Source organism: Capra hircus, chromosome 5, assembly GCF_001704415.2.
Source record: "Capra hircus breed San Clemente chromosome 5, ASM170441v1, whole genome shotgun sequence".
NCBI classification, from domain to species: domain Eukaryota; kingdom Metazoa; phylum Chordata; class Mammalia; order Artiodactyla; family Bovidae; genus Capra; species Capra hircus.
This window is the reverse complement of record NC_030812.1, coordinates 111,541,359-111,563,531: the sequence shown is the minus strand read 5'-3', so window position 1 is coordinate 111,563,531 and position 22,173 is coordinate 111,541,359. Positions and strand designations below refer to the sequence as shown.

The 22,173-nt window shown below is 57.4% G+C and overlaps 2 protein-coding genes and 1 non-coding gene across 4 annotated transcripts in view; 1 reads left to right on the top strand and 2 right to left on the bottom strand.

Moving 5' to 3' along the window:
- Nucleotides 2,505–2,577, bottom strand: TRNAM-CAU. The gene has a single exon. It is a non-coding gene; the product is annotated as a tRNA-Met (tRNA).
- On the top strand, nt 3,975–16,495 carry POLR3H (RNA polymerase III subunit H). Of its 2 annotated transcripts, XM_005681112.3 has the most exons (7): nt 3,975–4,414; nt 7,098–7,194; nt 12,148–12,234; nt 12,617–12,680; nt 13,937–14,138; nt 14,677–14,749; nt 15,007–16,489. In XM_005681112.3, the coding sequence occupies exons 1-6, from the start codon at nt 4,304–4,306 to the stop codon at nt 14,710–14,712; spliced, it is 597 nt and encodes a 198-aa protein (XP_005681169.2). In that variant the 5' UTR covers nt 3,975–4,303; the 3' UTR covers nt 14,713–14,749; nt 15,007–16,489. The 2 variants fall into 2 exon arrangements, with proteins under 2 accessions (XP_005681169.2, XP_005681168.1); XM_005681111.3 differs by lacking the exon at nt 14,677–14,749 and having other exon boundaries at nt 15,007–16,495.
- ACO2 (aconitase 2) overlaps nt 16,348–22,173 on the bottom strand; it is a 46,806-nt gene continuing 40,980 nt past the window's right edge. The window contains exons 10-18 of the mRNA XM_018048823.1: nt 21,910–22,067; nt 21,723–21,796; nt 21,025–21,136; nt 19,847–19,969; nt 19,512–19,667; nt 18,502–18,693; nt 17,980–18,112; nt 17,354–17,475; nt 16,348–16,880 (exon numbers count right to left, since the gene is read on the bottom strand). Coding sequence (XP_017904312.1) covers nt 16,746–16,880; nt 17,354–17,475; nt 17,980–18,112; nt 18,502–18,693; nt 19,512–19,667; nt 19,847–19,969; nt 21,025–21,136; nt 21,723–21,796; nt 21,910–22,067 — 1,205 coding nt within the window. The 3' untranslated portion in view covers nt 16,348–16,745. The remainder of the gene's footprint in view (nt 16,881–17,353; nt 17,476–17,979; nt 18,113–18,501; nt 18,694–19,511; nt 19,668–19,846; nt 19,970–21,024; nt 21,137–21,722; nt 21,797–21,909; nt 22,068–22,173) is intronic.

Here is a 22,173-nt window from a genome sequence, read left to right as displayed (position 1 = left end):
GTCCTGGTGTTATTTCCTGGTTCTAACCTTCCAACACTTCCCTTTGCTGCCCCTGGGCTAATGAGGTGGTGGCATAAGCCCAGTGGTTAGGAGGGCTTTGGAGTCTGAATTTCAGCTATGCCACTTATTAGCTGTGTGACCTTGAATGATAGCTGTGTGACCTTGAGTGACCTACTTAACTTCTCTTTGCCTTGTGCGCTAGTGCGTGCTAAGTCACCTCAGTCATGTCCAACTCTTTGTGACCCTACAGACTATAGCCTGCCAGGCTCCTCTGTCCACGGGATTATCCAGGCAAGAATTCTGGAGTGGGTTGCCATGCCCTCCTCCAAGGGATCTTCCGGACTCAGGGATCAAACCCAGTGTCTCTTACGTCTCCTGCATTGGCAGATGGGTTCTTTACCACTAATGCCACGTGAGAAGCCCTTTGCCTTAGATGAGGCAAACTGAAATGAGATAAATGATAGTGAGATAAATTAGATAATGATGATGATGATAACCCCTACCTTACACAGCTGGTGTAAGAATTCAAAGTTAATGGACCTGGTGGTCCAGTGGTTAAGAAATCTCCTTGCAATGCAGGCGATGTAGGTTCCATCCCTGGTCTGGGAACTGAGATTCCCACATACAGTGGGGTGTGGCCAAAAAGTTAATGAATATAATAATAAGGCCTTTGTGATCTGGACCCTGCCCAGGGGTCTTCAGTCTTACCAGTTTTCATCTCCTCTATAAACCCACTGAAACATTTTTTGGTTTTCTCAAAGCCTCTGGCCCTGTCCTCCCTCTCTTTCTCCCAACCCCTCTGAGCTTAAGCTGGGCCTAGAAACCAGTTCTCCTTCCCCACTGGATCTCTAACAGTTGTCACATAGTGTATTGAATAAATGAATGAGAAAGTTATTACGTTTGGGTTCTGATGGATGAGTAGGAGCTTTTCAGGTAAAGAAGTGTTCAAGACTGGGCTATAAAAGGACTTTCTCCATCCTTGGAGCTAGAAGCTCCCAGTGACTGGAGGACAGAAGGGAGGTTAGGCTGGAGAGGAAGGTTGGGCATAGTCCAGAACTCTCTGTGTAGACAAAAAAAATCCACGAAGGGAAGGTTTTTGTGACAGTGGGTGGGTCAGTTGCAAGAAAGACTGAGGCCAGTAGCTTGGATGTGTGGTGGCTAAGCTCTGGGGCAGCAATGAAAAGTCCTTCAGGGCAGTAAGTTGTGGGAATGAAATGAAGAAGGAAAACTTCGAGAGATTTGAGAGAAAGAATTAATATGATCTCCTAAACACTTTTACTGAAGGCATCTTAGAAATGATGTTGGGCAGTTGTGGGAATAAAGAGCCAAAGTCTCATTTCCTCCCAACTTCAAGAAGCTCAAATCCTAGGAAAAGCAGACAGACCTATAAATAATATAGATGCAGAGAAGGCCAAATTTGGTCACGGCAGCCAGACGTACAGAGATATCCCTATATGTGTAAAATCAGCAAATTGAAGGACCATGCACTTCTGACTGTCTCTGTCGTGCACTCCAAGTCTCTTTTTATTTGTTTAAAACATACTGCAGGGACTTCCTCGTGGTCCAGGGGTTAAGAATTTGCCCTCCAGTGCAGGGGATTCAGGTTCAATCCCTGGTTGGAGAACTAAGATCCCAGAGACCTCAGAGCAGCTAAGCCTGCAGGCGGCAACTGCTGAGCCCTAGTGCTCCAGAGCCCACGGGCTACAACTGGAGAGTCTGTGCACCACAGTGAAAGATTCCCCACGGTGCAACGGAGATCCTGAGTGCTACAACTAAGACCCAATGTAGCCAAATTAATGAATATTAAAAAGAAACCACACACAACACCCTGCAGTGTATTTCCATGACCCACCAACTTTTAGAGACTGTGTAGTGTAGAGATTCCGGTGGGGCCCACTTCTGCCATTTAGCAACCCATAATCTTAAGTTACTAACTTCTCTTAGCCCAAGCCCACGTTAGCTACCATAGGAAGATGGATGAGACTGGAATGCCGGGAGAGAATAAAATGAGGCTGGAGGCCTGTGGGTAGTGTCAAGATCCTGCAAAGCCTTGTGAGCTACCAGAAAGATTTTGGATTTTATTACCAATTCAATGGGAAGCCATGATCTTCATCATTCAGAAAACTAAGATCATGGCATCAGTCCCATAACTTCATGGCAAATAGATGGGGAAACAATGGAAACAGTGACAGAGTTTATTTTGGGGGGACTCCAAAATCACTGCAGATGGTGACTGCAGCCTTGAAATTAAAAGACGGTTGCTCCTTGAAAGAAAAGCTCTGGTAAACCTAGACAGAGCAGAGACATTACTTTGCCAGCAAAGGCTCATCTAGTCAAAGCTATGGTTTTTCCAGTGGTCATGTATGAAAGTGAGAGTTGGACTATAAAGAAAGCTGAGAGCAGAAGAATTGATGCTTTTGAACTGTGGTGTGGGAGAACTCTTTTTTAAATTTATTTTTCATTTATTTGGCTGCACTGTCTTAGTTGCTGCATATGGGATCTAGTTCCCTGACCAGGGTTCGAACCTGGGCCCCCTGCATTATGAGCTCAGAGTCTTAACCACTGAACCATCAAGGAAATCCCATGGAGAAGACTCTTGAGAGTCCCTTGGACTGCAAGGAGATCCAACCAGTCCACCTTGAAGGACATTGGTCCTGAATAGCCATTGGAAGGACTGATGCTGAAGCTGAAACTCCAATCCTTTGGCCACCTGATACAAAGAACTGACTAATTGGAAAAGATCCTGATGCTGGGAAAAACTGAAAGCAGGAGGAAAAGGGGATGACAGAGGATGGGATGGTTGGATGGCATCACCGACTCAATGGACATGAGTTTGAGTAAGCTCTGGGAATTGGTGATGGACTGGGAAGCCTGGCATGCTGCAGTCGTAAAGAGTCGGACACGACTGAGTGACTGAACTGAACTGAACTGAATGGGAAGCCACTGGGCCTTCCCAGATGGTGCTAGTGGTAAAGAAATCGCCTGCCAATGCAGAAAACATAAGAGATAGGGGTTCGATCTCTGGGTCAGGAAGATCCCCTGGAGGAGGACACAGCAACCCACTCCAGAATTCTTGCCTAGAGAATCCCATGGACAGAGGAGCCTGGCGGGCTACAGTCTATATAGGGTTGCAAAGAGTCGGGCACGATTGAAATGATTTAGTACGCACAAGAAGCCACTGAGGGGTTGTTTTCTTTCTTTTTCTTTTTGGTCCCAATTTATTATTGCTTCTCAATTGAGATTTAATCTGCTTACAGTTAAATGCAAAGAAAGATCTTAAATGTTGAGTTGGATGAGTTTTGACAATTACATACATCTGTGTCTGCTGCTACTAAGTCACTTCAGTCGTGTCCGACTCTGTGCGACCCCATAGACGGCAGCCCACCAGGCTCCCCCGTCCCTGGGATTCTCCAGGCAAGAACACTGGAGTGGGTTGCCATTTCCAATGCATGAAAGTGAAAGTGAAGTCGCTCAGTCGTATCCGACTCTTAGCGACCCCATGGACTGCAGCCTACCAGGCTCCTACATCCATGGGATATTCCAGGCAAGAGTACTGGAGTGGGGTGCCATTGTCTTCTCCGATACATCTGTGTAACCACCTGCTAAAAGGAGACACAGAACATTTCTATTATCCGAAAAGGTCCCGCCTGCCGGGTTCCGGTTAATTCTCCCCGTTTCCAGAATCCGGTTGGGTCTAAGCAGACTGTGTTTGCGTTTGGAAAGGATCACTCGGGCAGTAGTGCAGAGGACTGTCTGAGACCAGCAAGGAGAGGACGTACAGGCTAGGCGAGAGCTGACTGGGTGGCACCGAGGTCGCCTAGCAACCTGAGAGCGTTGTCTGAGGGTTTTGACAGCTCCGCGCAGGCGGAAGGGGAGGCTCCGCCCCCGCCTCCCCCCGCCCTTCGCACGAGCCGGTAGGCAGCCCCGCCCCGCGTCGGGGGCGGGCCGAAGCTTCGTATTGGTCGGCCCTCCGGAAGCTACTGAATTCGGAATCTCGCCCCAGGTCTTGCCGTAGAGGGCTGCGCCTGGGTGCTCGGTGTGTGGCGGCGGCGCGTGGTGAGGGGCCGCATGTGGCGGGCCGCGCGCCGTTCCGGCTCAGCCAGGAGACCTCCCCGCCGCCGCTGAGCCTGTATTATTTATCTGTCGAATCGGAGCGCGCCCCGCACGGGACACACCGAGCCCTACGGCGCAGCCCGCCTTACCGGCCTGGGGACTCCGCAGAGCGGGCTCGGGGATCCCCACCGCCGCAGGCCCTGGTGCGTGACTGATCCTCCGGCTCCCAGAGCCCCCGGCCCAGGCTGGGATGTTTGTCCTCGTGGAGATGGTGGACACCGTGCGGATCCCCCCGTGGCAGTTTGAGAGGAAGCTCAACGATTCCATCGCCGAAGAGTTGAACAAAAAGTTGGCCAACAAGGTACTGGGTCCACGGGGTCGCAGGCAGGTCTTTAGCATGGGAAGGGCCAACACTGCATACCCACCCGCCGCCGGCCTGGCCTTGCCAACCCTTGGCGTTTAGGCAAGGAGCTTAACATCCCAGAACTCGGTTTCTTCACCTGTAAGTGGGATGAACTCATCCTTTGATGTTGGAGAGAATCAAAAATTGGGTTTGAAAAAGGCTCTTGTAATTGGGGAATATTCCCAGGGACGGCGGAGCCTGGTGGGCTGCCGTCTATGGGGTCGCACAGAGTCGGACACGACTGAAGCGACTTAGCAGCAGCAGCAGCAGCGTCCCCACTTCCAAATTATTGATAATTTGCAATCTAAATCAAGTCATTTCCCCCGCTGGGCCTCGGTTTCCATTTGCAAAATGGAAATAATCATTGTCGTCCAACCATGCATTGTTGCTGTGAAGATGGGTGGTAGTTCAGCTGTCAGGAGGTTTAGCCATTCATTCCTTCAACAGAAATGTTTGTGCACCTTTTACGTGCCAGGCCAGCACGCCTTAGTGCCAGCAAGAGGCCTTCCCTCTCCCTTTTCTGAAGCAGTTATTCTGTGGCACATCACTCTTTCCTTCTTAGCAGTCGCCACACTCTCTCCTTGCTTGCTTACTGGGTTACTGTTTTTCTCTTTTCCTCTACACGAGGGCAGTGACCTTTTTCTTCTCCGCAGGTAACCCCCATAGAGTCTGGGCACAGAGCAGATGTTCCATAATTGTTTGTTGAATGAATAAAACAGACACGCTTCTACTCTGTAGTGTGGTGGGGACAGCAGATATGAACAAGAGACTCTCACAGTTGAGTGTGTGATGACAAACTGAGATAACTGTTATGGGCTTCCCTGGTGGCTCAGAGGTTAAAGCGTCTGCCTGCAATGTGGGAGACCCGGGTTCGATCCCTGGGTCGGGAAGACCCCCAGGAGAAGGAAATGGCAACCCACTCCAGTATTCTTGCGTGGAGAATCCCATGGAGGGAGGAGCCTGGTAGGGTATAGTCCACAGAGTCGCAAAGAGTGGGACACAACTGAGCTACTTCACTTACTTACATTATGACGAGTATTCTCATAAGCCTGTGGAATGAGGGAACTTCGCCTACAATGAGGGAGACAAGAGGCTTTGCTAGTGGGTGATACTTGAGCTGAGAGCAGGTGGTGAGGAAGAACTCATGTAGGGGGTTCCGGGCAGAGTAGAGCTATGCAGGAAGCAGAAACAGCATGTGCAAAGGCCCTGTGGCAGGAAGGAATATCAAGCCTGTCATAGCTTGGAGGAGGCTGATGTGGCCAGGGCAGAGGGAGAGAGGGGAGGGCAGGCTGGAGAGTGGTGGGAGCCAGCCCATAGAGGGCCCACAGGACCTCACTGGAGTGATGGCCTTCATCTCCAGTAGGCTGAGAAAGAGCCAGCAGGAAGAAGACTGGCTGGCTGGAGACTGGAGGCAGGTCCTGCCATAGAGGTTGAAGGCACAGAAGGTGGGGTGTACAGACCTGGGGCGTTGTTGGCGAGAACTCACAGAGTCCTTAGTGGATGGTGTCTGGTTGCTTTGTAAGGTACAAGGAGAGGGGGCTTCTGAGGGGACAAAGAGAGAAGCTATGAAAAGTCCAAGAAGGGAATGTAGTCCTTCTGTGGCACAGGGCCTTCTCTGATCTGTTCAGACAAGTATTTCTTTTTTTGTTGTTGCTCCTTGAGTCTTGTGGGATCTTAGTTCCCCAGCTAGGGGTTGAACCCAGGTCCTCAGCAGTGAAAGTGCTGAGTCCTAACCGCTGGACTGCCAGGGAATTCCCAAACAAGTATTTCTGCATATGAATTACTGAATCATTTGGGAGGAGACCTTGCAAAAGTGGTCCAAGGTGCAGGCAAGGGCGCCTGCCTCCTTGTGCTTCCAAAACCAGCCAGACTCTGGGCCTCACTGTGTTGAGGTCTGGCCAGGACTCACTTCTCTGAGCTTCTTGCTAATCCGTAAACAGTCCCGCAAGGTCTCTGTTTGGGATGTGATGATGCTGGTGTCCGATAAGCAGACACTGAGCGGCTAGTCCTTTGGAGCATCGTGGGGTGGGAACGGGTTGTGGATGTCCTTGGCCTGTTTTGCCCAGTCTCAGGGCCTCCTGTGTGTCACTCTGCCAGCCTCAGTCCCTGCGGCCACATCTGTGTGTCTGAGACTTTGTGAGCAGAACAGCGACTAGCTGTGGTTCTGACACTCTGAACTGTGAGCTCCAGAATGGACTTGGGACCTTGGAAAAGTGTAGTTTTAACCTGGGGGGTTCCCCACCCAGTCCTTGCTACTAATAGTAATGATCCTTGATTGGAGAGGGTTTCTTCTAGCGAGTGAGCTGGCTACTGAGCTAGGTGCTTCACATCTGTTCTTTTTGGATTTAACAGCCCCGCAGCCTGGTATGTCCATTTTTGCAGATGGGGAAACTGAGCTCAGAGAAGTGACCTCGCAGGCCACACAGGGAGTGGTGGGGCTCGTGTTGTGACTTGAATCTGTCTTGTCACCAAAGGCTTTGTTTTTAGAGCTCATCTACTGGAGTTCCTTGCCTCAGGCAGTGCCCCAGTGCATTTAAAATGGGGATACTTGCCCCGTGAAGGGGGGAGGTGCGAATCTCAGGAGAGACTGTCTGGAGAGCTGGGCCTGGGAGTCACTTGGCGTGTCCATGGACACACACAGGTTGTGTACAACGTGGGACTCTGCATCTGTCTGTTTGACATCACCAAGCTGGAGGATGCGTACGTGTTCCCAGGGGATGGTGCGTCACACACGAAAGGTGGGTGCTCTCCTCCTGGGTTTTTCGGGTTTCTTGGGGCTCAGTTTTTGGTGAAGGGTCCTGGTCTGGGGTTGGGAGATCTGGGGTCTAGTCCTGAGCACTCTGCCAGGAATTTTCTGGGTGGTATGGGCAGAATCTTCCCATTTCCGGGCCTCGGTTTCCTGTCTATAAAAAAAGAGGCAGGGACTTCCCTGGTGGTCCAGTGGTTGAGACTCGGTGCTTTCACTGCAGGGGGCACGGGCTCAATCCCTGGTTGGGGAACTAAGATCCCACATGCAGTGCAACGTGACCAATAAAAACGGGGAGGTGGATGAGGTGGTTCTCGAGGCCTCTCTATCAAGGCAGCTCTGAGGCTGTGGCTCTGTCTGCGCCCGTGTCCCCTGCGGTCCTGTGTGTTGTCTGAGCCCCCTCTGCCTGGCTGTCAGTGCGCTCAGGTAGGGGGAGTGGACAGATAGTGGAGTCGGCATTGCTGAATAAAAGCAGGGAGAGGGAGGAAGGGCACAGGAGGCTGGTTGGGGGTGGGAGACTTGAGGGACACCAGGGCATAATGGTTAAACTCATGGCCTCTGGGTTCAAATACCAGCTCTGCTGCTTGTTTGCTGTGTGGAATAGGCAGCCTCTGTTTCCTCTTCAATAAAAGGCAGTTAACAGTAGACTAAGTTACGGGACTGTTGAGGGTTACTGAGTTAATACACGCAAAGCTCTCACGACAGGACCTTGGCTTATAGCAAGCCCTGATAGCTCATTGATTTGAATTGTTCCTCTGATTCTGTCGGTCAGCTCGGTGGTGGTCTTCTGGGCTGACTTGACCAGGGCTGGATGGTGTAGAGTGGTCTCATGTGTCTGGTGGTTGGCACACTGGTTGGGTGGGAGGCCTCGGCTGGGCTGCTCATCTCTGCTCCACGTGGTCTCTTCTTTCAGGAGGCAGACAGACTGGGTACCAAAGCGCCTCCGGGCTGAGCCTCTGCTCGGATCCCATTGGCCAGAGCAGGTCACGTGGCCAAGGCCAGAGTCAAGGGCTGGAGAAGGACTCCCCCAGTGGGAGGAGCTGCAGTCACTTTGCAAAGGGATGTGCACCCCATGGGAGGAGGGCTCTCAGGGAGGAAATGGGGCGTTGATCTCTCTCCTGCTGGGACAAACCAAGTCAGAAGCAGAGGGCCAGGAGGCCGTTGAGATGGTTTGGGGTTAGGGTGTAGACATGCTACTCGCCATCAGCTGGGTGCTCGCCCGGCTGCCCCAGACCCTCTGAGTCAGATTCTCTGGGGAGGGCCCCGCAGTGATTCCCACCCAGCCCTGACCCCCACTGGGGGCTTTAGCCTCGGCATAGGGATGTGCAAGCGTTCCAGAACGTGCCACGAGGCTGCCTGGTGTGTGTGTGTCCAGGAATCCGGAGACTTAATTCATTCACGAGGATGCCGTGGAGCTCTGAGTTGTGTGTGGATGGGACGGTCTCGTGAGCAGAAAGGTCAGATGGTGATGTGGAGACTAGGCCACGCGGGGCCTGTTTACAGCGAAGGACGCCGTCCAGCTGAGCCAGTCTCTGCTGGGGAACAGGGGCCTTGCTGTCCAGGAGAAAAGTGGTATGGGGGCCAGAACTTCAAGAGAGACTGGAGAGAAAAGTTAAATATGCAGAGATTCTGTCTGTTTATTGGGTTGTTTCTGCTGTTTGGCGTCATTGCTGGTTTTCTGACCGACCCCCTGTGCCTGGGTCCCCAGTGTCCCTGGGGTTGAATTCTGGCTCTGACCCCCCTGCAGGGGGACCCCGGGCAGGTGGCTATGTGGCTCAGCCTCACTTTGCTCATCTGTAAAATGGGGTAACACTTATGGCAGTCAGGCTCCTCGGGGCCCATGGAGCATCGTGCAGGGCGAGTTGTCGATCTGTGGTGGGGTAGTGGCCAGGCTTGGAGGCTGACCCCGGGCCGGGGCCCCCTTCCCCCACTGCCTCCCCAGGGCTGTGGCTGAGGGTGTGTTGAGGGGTGCTCAGCACTGGGCCTCCACCTTTGCTTAGAGGGTTATTCATTTGCCAGTCGCCTTCTACTTCTTCTATTTTTACTTCTACCCCGGCCAGGTTACTTTACCTATCTCTCTGAGACTCATTTCTGGGAAAACAGTATGATACTCATAGTACCTGCCTCACGTAGAGATTACAAGGAGTCAAGGAGAAAAACCACAGGAAGCCTTTGGCCTGGCGCCCGGCACATAGTAAGTCCTCACGAGATGCCAGCCTTTTGATTTGTGACACTGAGCCTCATCCCGTGTCACCTAGGGTACTTTCACCTGGCACCAGCCCTGCGTGCCCCATGCCCTCCAAGCTGGGTAGACCCGGCCCCCAGGAAGTCCCTCCTGACCTGCCCGCTGCCCCCACCTCCGGCTGAGCTAGGGCCCCACTCATGGCTCTGGAGCAGCCTGTCTTGTGCCTGCCATTTGCTTTGTTCTTTTCCCTTTTATTTTTTTTAAAGCTGTGATAGAACATAACATTTGCCATGTTTAGCGTATAGTTCCGTGACAGTCAGTTTACGTTGTTGTTTGACCGCCACCACCATCCATCTCTAGCACTTTATCGTCTCCCAACACTGGATCTCCGTCCCCACTAAACGCCGATTCCCCGCTCCCCTCTCCCTACCCACCCGCTACCCCTACCCCCCCAGCCTCCACTCTACTTTCTGTCTGTGTGAATTTGGCTCCTCCAGGCACCTCTGGAGTGGAATCAAGGTATTTGTCCTTTGTAGACACTCACTACATCCTAAGGCACCCCTGCTTATCCTCGGCCCACAACTAAGAACAGGTCTTCCTCTTCTTACTGGTTCTTCAGACCCATCCTTTTTGACTTTTCAGGTTTCCTACTTCCGGCTGAACATCCCTAGAACTTCACTGGGGGACTCTTGGGAGGTGGCCCCCAACACAGCACTACCCTAGCTGGCCCTCCACCTGGTCTGTGGCCTCCTTTTGGTTTTTAAGTGAGACATAATTCACATCCCGTGAAATTCTCCCTTTTAAGTCATACAGTTCAGGGGCTTCAGCATTGTATTCACAGAGCTGTGTGGCTGTCACCATTGTCTTAATTCTAGAATATTTTCGTCACCCACAGAAGAAACACTGTGCCCATTAGCCATCACTCCCCGCCCTCCACCAGCCCCTGACAACCATCCATCAGCTTTGTCTCTGAATTTGCCTCTTCTGGACATTTCCTGTGAGCAAGATCCTACAGTGCTGGCCTTTTGTGGTTGGCTTATTGGTGGCTCAGACGGTAAAACATCTGCCTGCAATGCGGGAGACCCGGGTTCGATCCCCGGGTCGGGAAAATCCCCTGGAGAAGGAAATGGCAACCCACTCCAGTACTCTTGCCTAGAAAATTCCACAGATGGAGGAGCCTGGTGGGCTACAGCCCATGAGGTCACAAAGAGTCAGACACGACTGAGCGACTTCGCTTCGCTTATTTCCTGCAGCCTAATATCCTCAGGGGTCATCTGTGTGGTTCCCGGTATTAGCCCTTTATCCCTTCCTGAGACTGAACAGTCTTCCGTGGCTATGTCACAGTGTGATTACCCATCCATCTGTCCACGGACACCTGGGCTGCTCACCACGTGCTTTGCTTATGGTCGTTCCAGACTCGAGCTCCCTGGGCACAGGATCACGTGTTGTCCTGCCCCAGAGAGCTCCATGCCCAAGCCCAGCCTGGCACAGCCCTGGCAGAGGCTCCGTGGGGACTTATTAAACTGAGCTGATGGAACTGGGTCACACGGGCAGAGGGATTTTTCCGTTCTGTGCATTAAGGACATTGGCCCTCAGCTGCTCTCTCCGAGGTCAGCGTGCGGCTCTCCTGTCTCGAAGGCTCGGACAGCTGTGCTTGTCCCCTCACTGGGAGGGAGGTGCACCAGCTGCCCCCTGTCCTTCCCCCATGCTTTCCTGCCTGGTGGACTCATGGGAAGCAGCCTGCAGGGAGCCGGGGCGGGGGGCAGGTGGACCCCGCTGTCCTTGGGGGCAAGCCGCAGACCAGGCAGCTGAGGGCGCTGGACGCAGAAGCCTGTGTCTGGGGTTAAACAGGGGAGGCAGACCCAACCCCGTGGATCTGGGTGGTGGCTCAGAAAGGCTTGGCATCTCCCGCTGGCAGAGCGGCTGTGCGGCTGTGGGCAGGCCACTTGACCTCCTGGAGCCGCTTGCTTCCAGTGGGGAAGCGTGACACTCACACGGGCGGATTGAGATGGGCCCTAGGCAGCCGGGCAGGGGCAGCCTCGTGGTTATTATCTAGCCCTGGCGGAGTTCAGGCCCTAGACACCGTATGCCTTTTGCGCTCAGTGGGCACCCCCTTTGAGGCGCTCTGCAAGGGGCAGCAGTGATCACGGGACGGCTTCTGCCAGGCCGTGGAGTCAGAGTCTGTGATGCGGGCAAAGACCCTACCTGGTACTTTCCTTGGGCTCACGTGAGTAGGGACCACCTAGGGCAGAACCTGAGAACCCACAGAGGCATTGTTGCTGGTTTATTGGCTCCCCCCAACCTCCCTGCCCCCCCAAATTTCAGGGCATTTTTAGCATCCTTTTCCAGGTCAGAGCTGCGCCTGGGGCAAACTTTGCCGGTCAGCAGGAGATGGGGAACTTGTTTCCAAACCTGGTTCTCTCTGCCAGTTGCTTCTGCCCTTGTTAGAATTTCAAGGAGAGCGCCCGGAGGAAGGCTGAGATTGATTTGGCGTCATTGATGGCCAGGATGTGGGCTCAGGCGTGGCTGATGGGTTGGGAGCGGGCCTGTTTCAGGGCCAGCACTGCTGGCTTCCTGTGGGGGCCAAGCAGTGGCCTTGCAGGAGATGAGGTCTAGGCCCATGGGGAGGCCTGGCATGGACTGCTGGGTGGGCTCTAGGTGCCGCCCTGGGGGTCGGCGTGCCAGTGAGTGAGGCCGCCCCCAGCCGGAGTGGCCCCTGCTCACGGCCTGCTCATCACGCCACGGTGTCTCCGTTTCCAGTTCACTTTCGCTATGTGGTGTTCCATCCGTTCCTGGACGAGATTCTGATTGGAAAGATCAAAGGCTGCAGCCCGGAGGGAGTGCACGGTAACATCGGCCCTGCGTCCTCACGCGAGACCTGGGAGCATGCTGGGGGCAGGCGCTGGGCCCGTAGCCTCTCCAGGTGGTCAGGGGAGCGGCCACCTAGACGAGCAGAACCTTCCCGAGGGGCTGCTCCGCCGTCCGTCCTGTAACAGTGCGGACCCCGGCCCGCTCGGGGCCTTGGCCAGGAGGCTGAGATGGCCTGAGGGAGGCACTGGAGCTGGCGGAGGTGACCCAGGCTGCTGGCCTCAGTAGTGCAGGGCCCACCTCGGGTTTGGGTGGCTGCTCAGGCCGGGCAGAGGCGTGGGGCTCCGAGGTGGAGGAGGGGTCCCCAGGCAGCACAGACTCGGGGCTGGCCTGTCTACTCACATTGTCACCTATCTTCCAGTCTCCCTAGGGTTCTTCGACGACATTCTTATCCCTCCGGAGTCGCTGCAGCAGCCGGCCAAGTTGTATCCTCCCAGGGTGAGAGCTCGCAGCCCTCCACAGAAGGGTCCCCGCTCCTCAGGGTGGCCCTGGGGCCTGGGGCCTGATGCTGCTGGCCTCTGCCCACCCCTTTTCTCATTTGCTTCCAAAGCACGGACCTGCCTGTGTGTCCCACACGGGCCACGGGGCCTGCGCCTGCGTCGGGGCTGCCAGGCCTGGTTCTAGCTCGCCTTGCTCAGGTTGTCCCCTCAGGAAGCATCTCAGGTCGCCTCCCTCTGAGGCCCCTGGCCGGCCCACCGCCCCTCCTTGGCACGCGTCTGAGGGCCTGGTGCTGCAGGTCCCGGCCCTCACCCTGCTGCACTGGGGTGGCTGTTTCTGTGCGTGTTCCCCAAGACTGCTCACCGGGAGAGACCCCATCTTGTCCGAGCTGTGCCCAAAGTGCCCAGCAGGGGACCTGGCAGCGAGGAGAGGCAGGACCCACCTGCAGGCTGCCACTGGAGGGCAGTATGTCCCTTCAGTGTGGGATCTGCTGAGGGAGGGGGCCCTGGTTTTGTGTGTGCACATGTGTGCGTCCATGTGTACGTGTGTGGATGCATGGTGTGTGTGTACATTTGTGCGTGTATGTGTGTGTGTATGCATGCACAGGGCCTGGGGCAGGGTCTTTGTGTGACTCTGGAACTTGTCAGAAGACCTGCCCTGTCCTGTTGGAAACCGGGAAGGTTCCTGGGGTGCCTGCCGGCAGAGAGCACAGAGGCGTGCAGAGGCATGCGGGATCGCGCTGTGCGGAGCACACGGCCAGCTCTAGCTGGCGCTCAGGTCGACCGTGGGGCCTGTGCAGGGTGCCCTCCACGCGTGCTGCTTCATTACCTCCCCGCCGCAGCCCCGGAGGGCAGGTCTCCCTAGCGCCCCTGGTATACCGACAGGGGCCCTGAAGCACGGAGGTTGGGCCTGGCCCCCGGTGGGAGCCAGCCTCTGAGAGGGCACACAGGTGGGGTCCGGGTGGCGGTGCAGCTTTTGCTCTGCTCCGAGCTCCTTCTGCTCTGATGTCCGTGTTCCAAGCCTGGGTCCTGGCACTCTGGTCACTCCATGGGCTCCAGGCGGCCTGACCTCACCTCTTGTATGTGGGGCTGAGCCCTCTCTTCCTGTGACTTCCCAGGAAAAACATGTCAGCTTGCAATTGCCTCTTCCTGGGGGTTTGGGCACTATGGGAAGAACCCCCCGCCTCCAAACCCAGGGCTTCCCCACTGGCCTGGTTGTTGCCTTGACCGTGTGCCCTGTCCAGCGACGAGGCAGAGCAGGTGTGGGTGTGGGAGTACGAGACGGAGGAGGGCGCCCACGATCTGTACATGGACATCGGCGAGGAGGTCCGCTTCCGGGTGGTGGACGAGAGCTTCGTGGACACATCCCCCACGGGACCCAGCTCGGCTGAGGCCACCTCTTCCAGCGAGGAGTTGCCCAAGAAGGCAGCTCCGTACACACTCATGGTGAGCTGTCCTGATGAGGCCAGGGGCGGGGGGGCCCATCGGGTGGGGGTGCAGTCCCTGCTGTGGCGTCTTGGGTGGACCCAGCCTGGGGAACCCAGTTTCTGTGGGCCAGGGCAGCAGTAGTCCTTGCGGCGGTGTCATAACGCTGCCACGCTGTTGGGGAGGGCGGGCAAGTCAGGCCCTTGCCCATGAGAGGACAGCACCAGCTAGACGAGGCTGCTGTTGAGCCGGCTGCGTGAGTAAGAAACCAGGGGTGGACCCTCAAGGCTGCTCCCACTGCAAACCCGAGTGGCCTGAGGGCCTGGGGAAGCTGAAACCCACCAGATCTGACTTGGGTCTCTTGTCTTTTACCCCCGTGAAGCCAGACGGTGACACGTGACCCAAGTGGGGTTTCAGGGCCTGCGGGAAGGGTTTTCTAGTGTAACGTGGGGCCCAGGTTGTTCACTTTCAGGGCAGCTGTCTTTGTCAGGAAGAGGGGTGGTGGTCCCCTCTGCGTGATTCGGAGGCTGGGCTCAAGGTCACTAAGTTTTTCTGGCAGGACCAGACCACCAGCGGCTCAGGAGAGCAGGCCTAGGACTGGCACGCTGGTGCCCTTGTGGGCAGGCATGCAGGTGAGGGGCCAGGGGCCGTGTCCTTGGTAACCAGCACTGTCCTTATAGGCCTGAGAGGCTGGAGCGCAAGGGGAGTCCACCTGCCCCCTGGGGTGCTGGTGTGGCTCCCGGCTGTTCCCAGAGCCTCCTGGCTGGCTGTGCCCTACCCTCCCTGGGGCCTCACCTAGAAGAGAGGGCCCCCCTTTGCTTCCTGCCTGAGTTGGCTCCAGGCTGAGCGGTAGATGAAGCACGCCGGTTCCCTCTCCCCACCCTGGCAGGGATCCATCAGCGAGCCAGGCCTGGGCCTCCTCTCCTGGTGGACGAGCAGCTAGCCCTGCACTGTGACCACGGACCCCGCCTGGCCCTCGGGAAGGAGGCGCAGCTGGCCCTGAAGACCACCACCGCTTGTGCAGATGGGGAGCAGTCTGCGCCCTGCCAGGCTGTCCCCTCCCCTGCCCCTCCCAGAGCCACCTGAGTGCCACGGTCCCCACGGACTTCTGCTCGTTGGTGACAGCAGACATTTAATAAATGAAGACAGCATCACCCGGGAGAGCCGCCCTTGTCTTAGTGATCTAGTCACCAAGTTGCCACAACTGGGACAGCACACCCTTCCTGACCCCAGATCACGTCTAGAGATGACCCAGAGGTGGACTTGGGGCTGAGAGGTCCCGGCCGCCTCAGGCCAAGCTCTGGGCCAGCTGAGCCTGGTGACCCCACAAGTAACCCAGAGAGCAAGAGGCTGGTCCGGGGCAGCTGCCAGGCGCTCATCAGCCTGACCTTCAAGGGAAACCACCTTCCTTCCCACCGGCATGTGGAAGGCGGGGGCCTGGACTCAGCCAGGCAGCTCCATCAGGAAGTGGCGGCGGCGGGCTCTCCTGAGCCAGGGGTAAGGGCTGGCAACCTGCTGCTGTCGTTTCCCACCAGCAGTACAGCGGGGAGCCTCGGGCTGGCTGTCACTTTGCGACCTCGGCCACACTGTGAACATGCTGTGGGTCTGTCTGCTTGTGATTTGAGATCCTGGAGGCGGGCCTCATCGTTTACTCAACAGAATGGCTTTGCCAGATTTCTCCTGCCCCTCCACTCATTTCTGCCAGAAACCTCTCTTGGGACTAGGACATGGTTTTATAGCCCCCACCGGACGCCATGTTTCTGTCAGGCAAGTCTTGTAATGATGAAGGGGTCGCCGTGGAGCCTGCCTCCCACCCCGGCCTTTCGGCTCACGTGGACACGGGTCTGGAGCCGTGGGTGGTGCCAGTGGACGGCACTCCAGGGAGAGGAGCCATGCCTGCTGCCGCCCGGTGCCAAGGGATGGGGGCACGGCACACAGGGACTAGCTGTGACCTTGGATGTGGTGGCCGGTCTGTACGACAGACACACACTGTGTGTCTGAAGGGCAACCCAAAGCCCAGGAGAAAGGAGAGGCTCCATATTGGGCCCAGGCCCATCAGGGAAGCTACTGGAATGTGGGGATGGGGAGGGGAGGCTGCCCCACGGGCAGTGAGGCTGAGAAACAAACACTGTGGCATGGCTCTCGGGGGTGTCCACTGACTCTGGCTGTGAAGGAACCCCCCCTGCCCCTTGCTGGAGCTGACAGCAGCAGACACCACCACTCACACAGCGACAGTCACTGAATGTGAATTCTTATTTTCCTTGTAAGACCAAAAGGATTTTTTCAGATCCTTCAGCCACCAGTGAAATGAACAGGCAAGAGAAAAACTTTAGATGGGCGTCTGTCATCAAAAATAAATACAGTTGCATGAAGCTGCTTAAGATCTGAATCGGACTAAAAACAGGAGGACGGGGTGGGGGGGTGACACGCTGTTAAGAGCCTCCCCACCCCCGGCTCTGGGGCACTCCCTGGGCCGAGGGGAGGAGGGCAGGAGGCCCGGCCGCCACATCTCGGAGTGGAGCCACGGCTGGATCGGATCGGATCTGGTTCCAGTGACGCAGGACCGCCCTTGTGCCGCTGGAGCGGGTCCGAGGAGCAGGTCGGCGGCGGTGGCGGCTGAGTGGGGCCTCACTTCTGCAGCTCTTTCATCCTGTTGAGCGCGCTGCCGGCGCGGAACCACTCGATCTGGGTCTCGTTGAAGGTGTGGTTCAGGAGGATGGTCTCCTGGGTCCCGTTGGGGTGCTTGATGATGCACGTCAGCGGCTGTGAGGAGGGATGCGTGTGGGCGGACAGGCCCTCAGGAGCACGGCCCTCGGGTCCGCTAGAGGCTCAGGAGCATGGGCCACTGCTTCGGGGCCTGGGGCCAGCAAGGTGAACCAGGTCCTAGGCCAGGTCTGGGCCTCGGTGGCTGGCCACGGGAAGACCCAGAGGCCCTGACTCCTGGGACTACAGGGCCCTGTGGGGTACAGGCTGTGGCCGTGGAGTGCCAGACTTGGGCCACGGACTGGATGGAATGGGGGCGTGAGCTGGCTTTACCTTCATCTCTGGGAAGGCATTTCCCTTCCCTCTCAGGGGTTACCTGGAGAATTCAGGGCCTTCTAGCTAGAGCAAAGGCTCATGGAAGGAGGCACAGGTGGGGCCAGGTGTAGGAGGGCAACCCTCCCCTCCCCTCTCAGGAGGGCCCTGGGAGAAACAAATGGGCTTGGCTGGCCCACCCTCCTTCCCTGCCCCCTGACCTTGCCAGGGGCAAAGTCCTTCAGGCCCTTGATGGTCAGCTTGTCCACAGGGTGAATCTTGTTGTAGTCAGCTGGGTCAGCGAAGGTGAGGGGCAGCAGGCCCTGCTTCTTCAGGTTGGTTTCTAGAAGGCAGAGGACAGTAGTCCATAGTGGGCAGGTCCCTCCCGTCCCTCCCTTCTCTGTGAGGAACCTCACCAACCAAGTCCAGTTAGGGCTCTGGGAGGGTCACCCCGGGTCCTGCCATGTGGGGACAAACCTGGGTCACTGACCACGAGGGCCAGCTTGGTCACTCTCCCAGTGACGTGGGGCCCTAGGCGAGTGTGCTTGGATGCCTGTGTTTCCCTGAGGCCACTGACAATCAGAGACAGTCCTCTGACCACGTGGCCTGGATCTCAACTGCTCCAAGTGTAGAAGCGAGACCGGTATATGCCAGGGATGGGGAGCTGTGGTGTCAGAACCAACAAACCTGAAGGGGCAGAGGCTGGAGGCCAGGGGGCTGTGGGGTCTCTGTGGACACACCCTGGAGACCAGCCACGTGGCTCTGGCCCCACCAGGCACTGCGGGCCAGGGACCCTGGGCTGCCAGTGAGGGGAGGCGGGCAGGGCTGGGACCAGGCTCCTGCTCACCGTGGATCCTGGCAAAGCTCTTGGTGATGATGGCCCGGCCCCCGAGGTGGCGAGGCTCCAGGGCCGCGTGCTCCCGGCTCGAGCCCTCACCATAGTTTTCATCTCCAATCACCACCCACCGGATGCCGTGTTTCTGTCGGGGGTGAGTAAGGAGTGAGTTTATGAGGGAGAGGGTGGCACTGGCCCACCTCCTGCTCAGCCCTCAGGCCGCCTAAGGTTCACAGGTCAAGGGGCCAGAGCCCCCCGCCTCACCTGCACCCCAAGGACGGGAGGTTAGAGCTGAATCCAGCCCCAGCCAGGTCCTCGGAAGACAGGATGAGACAGGGCCTGGCTGTCCGCAGGGCCTGGGAAGGTGTGACCCACCCTTCTGTGACCCAGAGCTCAGGGCAGCAGGGGCGACAGACATGGGGCTGCCTCGGCGGCGCTGGGACACCATTCCACTGCAGAGCTGCAAGTGTGGATGCCCCTTCCCTGAGTGGGAGTGCCCGACCTGGCCACCAGGAAGCGCCAGCTCTGCCCCACCTTGTAGTAGCGGGCGGTGTCAGGGACAGGACCGAACTCCTGGGTGATGGCGTTGCGCACGGAGTTGGCCTTGCCGTTTTCCACGTTGATGGCGCCAATGAGCAGGTTGTTGGAGATGTTGTCCAGGTGCCCACGGAACTTGAGCCAGGGGCCGGCAGCCGAGATGTGGTCGGTGGTACACTTCCCTTTGACCTTGGGTGGGTGAGCAGAGAGAACAGAGGTCAGAGTGTGGGCTTTGAGTGGTGGATGGACAGGCCCTCTGGAGGCAGGTGGTGGGGACAGGAGAAGCGGGTCAGGCTCTGACACGGGTTGCAGTCTTGGCGTCACCACGCTCTGGCCAAGAGGGTTCAGGCAAGGCTGTCCCCCGCCCCTCAAGGGGGCAGAGCCAGGCACGGTGGACCCGTGTGTTTGCTCACTCGCCCTTCAGCCTGAGGCACCCAGGTAGGAGATGCCCAGGTTGGAAGACCACCTGCAGACTGATGCCAGAGACAGATGAGCCCAGGGATGTGTCTGGGTTCTGCCTGGTGACCGATCAGTTTCGTCTACCACGTGGGCTTAACGGTGGCCGTTCACTGCCGGCAGACCCCGCAGTCAACAGCACAGTGCCTGTGTGGCATGGGCCCAAGGCCTCTGGCCGGTCAGCTCAGCCCCCAGACACAGGCCCTACCCGATGCTCAACCACGGGAACAGGAATCGACAGCGCCAGAGCCTGTCTGGTCAAGCCCAGTGCACAGAGGCCTGCTGTGAGGGTCACAGTGCCCACCCTGCCCTCCTAACGCTGCATTCACTGCCCACACCCCTGGAGGCCCCTGAGCAGCTGGCATGGCACAGGGCAGCAGAACAGGGGACACAGATCACCTCACTCCCCCGCAGCCAAACCTCCCTTCCTGCCCCTGCCTGACTCCTGACCATGTCCTCCACGGGGGCCGGTGTGGTTTCCTGGGCCCTCCTGCCCACCAGGGGAGGGTGCCCTGGCAGCAGGGCTGTTCGCACGTCCCCGAGCCGCTGACCTTGATGAGGATCTGCAGGTCCTCCAGGTCCCGGCCGTCCCACTTGTCGAAAGGCTCCAGGAGCTGCAGGCGCTGGCTGGTGGGACTCACGTCCACCTGCTGCCCGCTGCTGTCCTTGGGGGGGTGCTGGTAGGTGTCCTGTCCGGGGTCGAACTCCTACAGCAGGTGACAGGGCAGGTTGAGTGCCAAGCCCTCAGTCCCACGTGGACACGCTCCCGTGGCAGGCAAGCTCCCCAGGTGCCAAGCTCTCCCTCCCAGCAAGCGCCCCTCCTGGGCCGGAAGCATCTCGGCGGCCCTGAGCCCCAGGCCGGGTGGCAGAGGCCGTGCCTGCTCACCGCTCGAGGAAGCTCATCCGCGTCTGGAGCCTCCAGCTTGAACTTCTTGCCGTCCTTGCCCGTCAGGAAGTCAGTCTCTGGGTTGAACTTGAGGGTGCCGGCAATGGCCAGGGCTGTGACAATCTGGAATGGAGGCGGCCAGTTTGTCATTCGCACCAAACTCCCCGCCCATCCTGTTACTTCAGCAGAAGCCTAGGCCAAAACTGAGATGGAGCCGGGAAATGTCCAGATTGTCCCCTCACAGGCAGGAGCTGCGGCAATGTCTCTGGGACCAGGGCCTGCAGAGGATTCACGCACCCACCTCTACTGCCCCTCAGGGCCTGGATCTCACCGCCTCCTTGGGCAAGGCCAGTGCTGGACCCCATGAGGCCCTGGCACAGAAATGCTCCCATGACGACTAGGTTCCTTCATGGGCAGTGAAAACATGGAGGGGGCCATTTCTTCACTGAAGTATTTCTGGAATGCTCATTTAAAAAACCAAGTCATGGATTTCCCTGGTGGTTCATTAGTTAAGAATCCCCCTGCCAAAGGAGGGGACATGGGTTTGATCCCTGGTCCAAGAAGATTCCATGTGCCGTGGGGCAGCCAAGTCCATGCACCACAGCTACGGAGCCTTGCACCCTGGAGCCCATGCTCTGCAGGAAAAGAAGTCACTGCGGTGAGAAACCCAACAAGCAACAAGAGTGACCCCCTAGAGAAAAGCCTGCACACCGCAACAAAGACCCAGCGCAGGAAAAACGGGGCACACAGGGCTGGCTGTGTGTGGACAACCACCGAGTGCCCAGAGCACGCAGCTCACTGGCTGCTCATCGTGACGGCACGGCCTCCCTCCTGGCTCGGGCAGTGCAAGCGCCTCCTGCGTTGTTGATGGGTCACCAACGGGACTCCAGGGCACTGAGGATCTGGCCCATGTGGCCGGGTGGAGGCAGGACTGCCTTCTGTCCCTGGTGGTAACTCTAACAAAACCTTAGACTCCTGGGGCTGAGGGGAGCCAGGCAGGGCACACCCAGGGAGCTTGATGTCTGGGGCCGGCAAGGCCCGTGGCTCTTGGTTTCTGCTCTGACAACCCTTGGCCCTGTGATGCCAACTTTCCTTCAGCAGCTCTGTGGGGCCCCAACTCCCCTGACTGGCCAGGGCAGGGCCCCCAGAGGCCATCCCGGGTTAGGGCGGAGCCTCACCTCTGGGGACGTGACGAAGGCGTGGGTCTCGGGGTTTGCGTCGTTGCGGCCTGTGAAGTTCCTGTTGTAGGAGGTGACGATGGTGTTCTTCTCCCCCTTCTTGATGTCCTTCCTGCCAGGGTGGAGGGACACAGTTAGGGACATCTGGCCTTATCACGTGGCCTGACCTGCCAAGCTCATGGCAGAGGACAGGGAAATGGAAAGACCTGGAAATGGTCACCTCCCAGGACTCGACTCACCCACGGAGCAGGAGGGAACCTCAGGCTTCGTTAGAAGCCACACATAAGACAAGGGGCCAAGCGATCCCTGACCGGGGCCATGGCGTCCTTTCAGGAAGGTCCACCTGAGCCCCCAGTGTGTGCGTCAGGATGCGGTCTCCCTGGCTTCTTCCCACTCCCCAGGCTTCAGCCAGGCAGCCACTCAGCGCTGCGGGGGACCCTCTTTACCTCCAGCCCAACTTTCTAGTCCTGCCTGGAAAAGTCTTCTAATACCCTACAACCCTGGAAGCTCCATCCCAGGGGCGTCTCCCTCCACATCTGGGGCTCTGTACCCCAGGAAGGACACAAGGGGCCGTCCTATAAAACTGTGCTTCTTTGGCAGAAAACAACAAAATTCTGTAAAGCAATTATCCTTTGATTAAAAAATAAATTAATTTTTAAAAATATATTAAAAAAAAACAAAACACCTGTGCTTCTCACCTGTCCCACTGGCCAATGCAGGGGCCGCAGGCATTGGCCAGGACGATGCCACCCACATCCCTCAGGATCTGCGCCTGCAGTGGGGAGAGAGGACGGGGCGGGGTCAGGGGCAGGCTGGCGGGAACCCCAGAGCTCCGGCCCCTGCAGGAGAAGTGGGGGAGCCGGGGCGCGGCACGCGGGCACTCACATAGCCATCCCGCTCGATGGTGGCGCGGATCTGCTCCGAGCCCGGGGTGATGGTGAACTGGGATTTGCACTGGAGTCCGTGGGCCAGCGCCTGCTTGGCCACGGCTGCGGAGCGGCCCATGTCTTCATAGCTGGAGTTGGTACAGCTGCCAATCAGACCTGGTGCGTCGTGGGTGGGGGCACGGACTGTCAGGAGGAGAGTGACCAGAGCCCTCCGCCTGACCGCAAACGATCCACATCCGGTCAAGGGTTCCCCGACCCTGCT

What these genes read in the sequence shown, in the direction of transcription:
- POLR3H (XM_005681111.3), top strand. Translation starts at nt 4,304, where the DNA reads ATGTTTGTCCTCGTGGAGATGGTGGACACCGTGCGGATCCCCCCGTGG. An exon ending in TGGTGCGTCACACACGAAAG is followed by an intron (nt 7,195 to 12,147) that starts GTGGGTGCTCTC and finishes CTCCGTTTCCAG; the next exon opens with TTCACTTTCGCTATGTGGTG. An exon ending in CTGCAGCAGCCGGCCAAGTT is followed by an intron (nt 12,681 to 13,936) that starts GTATCCTCCCAG and finishes TGCCCTGTCCAG; the next exon opens with CGACGAGGCAGAGCAGGTGT.